Source organism: Pelecanus crispus, chromosome 9, assembly GCF_030463565.1.
Source record: "Pelecanus crispus isolate bPelCri1 chromosome 9, bPelCri1.pri, whole genome shotgun sequence".
In the NCBI taxonomy this organism is placed as follows: Eukaryota; Metazoa; Chordata; class Aves; order Pelecaniformes; family Pelecanidae; genus Pelecanus; species Pelecanus crispus.
Window position 1 is genome coordinate 37,916,346 of NC_134651.1, and position 4,336 is coordinate 37,920,681.

At 67.7% G+C, this 4,336-nt stretch overlaps 1 protein-coding gene across 1 annotated transcript; it reads right to left on the reverse strand.

Moving 5' to 3' along the window:
* Window positions 1–2,521: 2,521 nt before the first annotated feature.
* Window positions 2,522–3,520, reverse strand: IER5L (immediate early response 5 like). Its single transcript, XM_075717080.1, has one exon. The coding sequence runs from the start codon at window positions 3,518–3,520 to the stop codon at window positions 2,522–2,524; it is 999 nt and encodes a 332-aa protein (XP_075573195.1).
* Window positions 3,521–4,336: the final 816 nt, after the last annotated feature.

Genomic DNA, 4,336 nt, shown 5'->3' on the forward strand with positions numbered 1-4,336 from the left:
CAGCCCCGCAGCCGGGTCCTGCTTCCTGAGCAGAACGGGGCTGCCCGAAGGGCGGGGGGGGGGGGGGGCAGCCCCTGCCCCTTCCTCTGCCCCGCGGTGGGGTCGGAGCCGCCCCCCAAAGCCCCGGCCCCGGCGGGGCGCTGCGGCTCCCGCGGCGGGCGCCAGGGGGCGCTGTGGGAGCGGGGGGGGGGGCGCCCCGCGATTCGGCCCCTCGGGGGGGGCCGCGCGCTCGCCGGGCCCCCCCGTCCTGCTCCGCCAGTCCATTTTGGGGGCTTTCTCTCCGGGAGAGGGGAAGGTTGCGCTCCCGCGGTGATGCGCGGGGGGCGAGGGGGGGTTTGTCCGTGTGTCGGTCTGGGCGGAGGGGTCCCGGGGATGCTGGGGGTCGCGGGGGGCGGGGCAGAGGAGCGGCTCCGGGTGCGGCGTTTGCGCTGGATGCTGGAAACTGCGCGTTTTGCACGGGATTTAAAAAAAAAAAAAAAGAAAAAAAAAAAATTCTCTCCTCCTGAGGTTGGCTGGGGGGCGGGTGAGGAGACCCCCCGGGTTCGCTCATTTGTGTGACGGAGGGGAGGGGGGGGAAAAATACACAAAAAGGGGGGAGAAAGGGGAAGGAAAAAAAAAAGAAGGAAAAAAAAAAAAAAAAAAAAAAAAAAAAAAGAAGGAAAAACCCGCACGCACCACCAAGCGGCCCCGCGCGGTGATAACAAACTCCAACTTAAAAAAAACTTCCCGAGCGCATCGGGGGGCGCGGAGCGGCGCGGAGCAGCGCGCAGGCGGCTGCCCAGGTGCCGGGGGCGGCCGGGCCGCGCAGGTAGGGGCAGGGCCGGGGGGTCCCGCCGGGCCCCCCCGCCGCGGGGAGGGGACACAAGCCCCGGCCCCTTCCCCACCTGGGACTCGCCGTGCGTGGCAGCTCCGGACCCACGGGGGGGGCTTTTGTTGCCTCCTGCCAGCCCGGGGGGGCGAGGGTGAAGCTGGGTGGTGCTGGGGAGGGGCAAAGGGGGGGGGGCCGGGGCGGGGTGCACGGGAGGGGGTCGGAGCCTCCGCAAAGGCTCCCCGGTGGAGGGGGGAAGCGGCGGCTTCCGCGGGCTGCGGTGTCAAGGAAAGCGAGGGCACAGCAACTTTATAATCGACTTTTTATTAAGATTATAAATTTAAACAAATCTGAACAGTTTTACCCGGTGATATACAATTCCATATGCACAAAAATACAGGCTTACAAACAAAGAAAAAGGCGGGGGGGGGGGGGGGGGGGGAGACCCCAACAGACCGTTTAGCAAAGCATCCTCAGTTACACATAGTGCCGATACCGTGAAGTTGGGAGTGGGCAGGCTGGATTAAAAAAAAAAAAAGAACACAACCCAAACCAAACAAAAAAAACCCCCAAAACCATAAACAGGGGAGGGGAACACAACCAGAAAACCCACCTTTTTACAACAAAAGGTTTTTCTGTGGTTGTTTTTTTTTTTTTAAATGTATATTTTAAAAAAATCAAGATAGTCTACGGGAGACAGATCTCTTCACAAGACCGAACAATACTGGTTTTATGATTTGGAAGGCTGAAACCAGAACAGTTGAACTTAAGGAAAAAAAAAAAAAAAAAAGGGAAAAAAAAAAAAAAAGAAAAGTGAGCGAGCGGCCCCAGCAGCCGGCGAGGCGAGCGGTGCTGCCCGGTTACCTGCGGCATCACCCGCACCCCGAGGCGGAGGCTCCGGGGGCGGCTCGCCCCCTCCCCGGCGCGGCGGGGAGCAGCCCGGGGGGACCCCCGGCCCCTGCTTTTCCCCCCCACCCCCGCACCACCCCCACCCCCCCACCCCCCCAATTCAGCTCTCGTCCCCCTCCGGCGTTACCCCGGCACAAGCCTGGGAAGGAGCAGTCGCATCGCACACGCTTCTTCTGGGAGGAAAGTTGAAATGTTTTCATTTCTGCCTCTCTCCCCCCGCCCCCCCCCCAACCACCACCCCCTTTTAAACACATAAAGACACGCACAAAAGCCAACCGGCAGCGGCCGCTTGCCCCTCGCACCCCGCACCCCGGGTCCCCAGCGGGGCTCTCCCGGCCGCGGGGTCCCGGGGCCGGCTCTCACGTGGCGCCAGCACCGGCCCCGGGAAACCCCGGCGCGGAGAGAGCCCGGCGGACACAAAGAGGATTATTGGAGTAGGTGCTTGCTGCTGCCGTGGTTTGGGGGGTGTTGTTTGTTGTTGTTTTGTTTTCGGTTGTTTGGCTTTTTTTTTTTTTTTTTTTTTTTTGCTTTTCTCCCATCTCTGCAAAAATAAAGTCCCAAGATCTGAGATTTTTTTTTCTTTATTGTACAATTTATAAAACACTAGCGTGGCTCTGCCCTCCCACCTCCCCTGCGCACCCCTCGGCACCCCCCAACCCCCCCTCGCCCCAACCCTCCCTCCCACCACCCCCCCCCCCCGGGGTCTTTGTTTCAGGGTCCCCCCCCACCCCCGGAGCCGCTGTCCCTCGGATCGCACCCCCAGTTTTGCAGCCCCCCCGCCCCCCCTCTGCCCCCCGCTCCTCTCTAAAACGCGACGATGGCCCGAGTCCAGGCTCCCAGGCTCGCCAGCGCCTGCTTGCTGCACAGCTGCCCGTTGAGGGGCTGCTCCGAGTCCGCCTGCTGCCGGCTCACCAGCCCCGTGAAACCGGAGCCGAAGATGGAGATCAAGTTGGAGATGTTGGAAGAGTCCTGGGGGTGCTCGGCGCTGTACTCCTCGAAACGGGCGCGTTTGGTGCACGGGGCGAAGGGGGGGCCGCCCGCCACCCCGCCTCCCCCCGGCTCCCCTTCCTCCACCCCCTCCTCTTCCTCCTCCTGCCCCGGGTAATACTTGCGCTTGGCGCCCGGCGCGGGCGGCGGGGAGGCGAGCGCCGGTGCCGGCTGGCAGCAGCAGGGGCACTGCGAGCAGCAGTCCTGGTGCAAGTACCCGTTCTCCACCGTGGTCACGACGTGAGTGTCCAAATCCAGCACCGTGGTGCGGCTGCTACAGTGCGGCGCCCCGCCGCTCCCGAAGTCACAGCCGGCGGCGTAGAGCAGCCCCGGGGCCGCGCTGCCGCCGCCACCGCCGCCGCCGCCGGGACCGGCGCTGCCGGCGGCCCGGTAGAAGCCCGGGGACGAGTCTCTGCAGGGCGCTCGCTGCAGCTCCGGGGGCGCCGCGCACACCGGCACCTCCAGCAGCTCCGCACCGCCCCGCGCCGCCGCGCAGCTCCGCGCCTCCCGGTCCTGCGTGTCGGCGGGCAGCGGGAGCGCCGCCAGCTCCGGCGGGGCGGCGGCGGGCGGCGGGCAGGCGGGCATGGCGAGGAGCGGGGCGCCGTCGGGGTAGTGCTGCTGGCGGCGGTAGAGCTCGGCGTAGCGCTCGCTCAGGTAGAGCTGCCGGGCGTTGCGGAGCACATAGGAGACGAGCAGGTTCTTGTGGAGCTTGATGCCGCCTCGCTGCGTGCGGGAGCTGTGGATCTTCCGCAGGGAAATACTGATCAAACTCTGCGCATCGAGGGTGCACTCCATCCTCCTCCGGCCCCTCAGCATCTGCTCTCGCCACCCGCGCAGCCAGGCACCCCGGGCCGCATCCACACGGCAGCCGGGAGGGTGCGGAGGGTCGCAAAAAAGGAGGATAAAGAGGCGGGGGGGGGGGGGGTTGGGGTGGGGGAAGTAGAAGGGGGGGGGAAGGGGAAGGGGGGGAAAGAGCCTGAGGTCGCTGGAGAGGGAGGGAAATAGAGAGGGGTGGCTTCAGGGGGCGGCCAGCGGCGGGAGCAGAGCGGGCATCGCCGTGCGCGCCGGTGGCTCCCGCTGCTGCTGCTGCTGCCGCTGCTGCTCGCCGCTGCCGCGCTCCGTGCAGGCACGGCGCGTGCAGCCAGCGCCGCGCGCGCCCCCGCCCTCCCCGCGCGCCGCCCCCGCCCGCCCTCCGCGCGCGCGCGCCTGCCCCGCCCCCCCCAGTCCCTTCGCCCGCCCCCCGCCCCCCCCCCGCCGGCCGGTACCTGTCGCGCAGCGGCACTGAGCGCCCGCCCGCCCAGCCCCCGCCTTTTATAGCGCCGCGCCGGCCCCGCCCCGCCCCCCCGGCGTGCACGGCCAACGGGGCGGCGGCGGGCGGCCTGACGGGCGGGAGCGGCGGCCAATAGGAGCGAGGCGGGCCCCTCGCGCCGTTCAAATGCTGACAGGCGCGGCGCGGCGCGGCGCGGCCTGGGAGGGCGGCGGGGACCCGGCGGGGGCTGAGGCCGGGGCGGGCGGGGGGCGCCGCGCCGGTCAGCCGGTGCCCCGCTGGAGCGGCGGCGGGGCCGAGGCGCCGCCTCCCTGCGCCGCTTCCCCTCGCACAGGTGAGCGGGGGGCGGCTCCCGCCCCGGTGGG

Bases quoted from the DNA above. Each gene is read 5' to 3' on its own strand.
- IER5L (XM_075717080.1), bottom strand. From the start codon at position 3,520: ATGCTGAGGGGCCGGAGGAGGATGGAGTGCACCCTCGATGCGCAGAGT.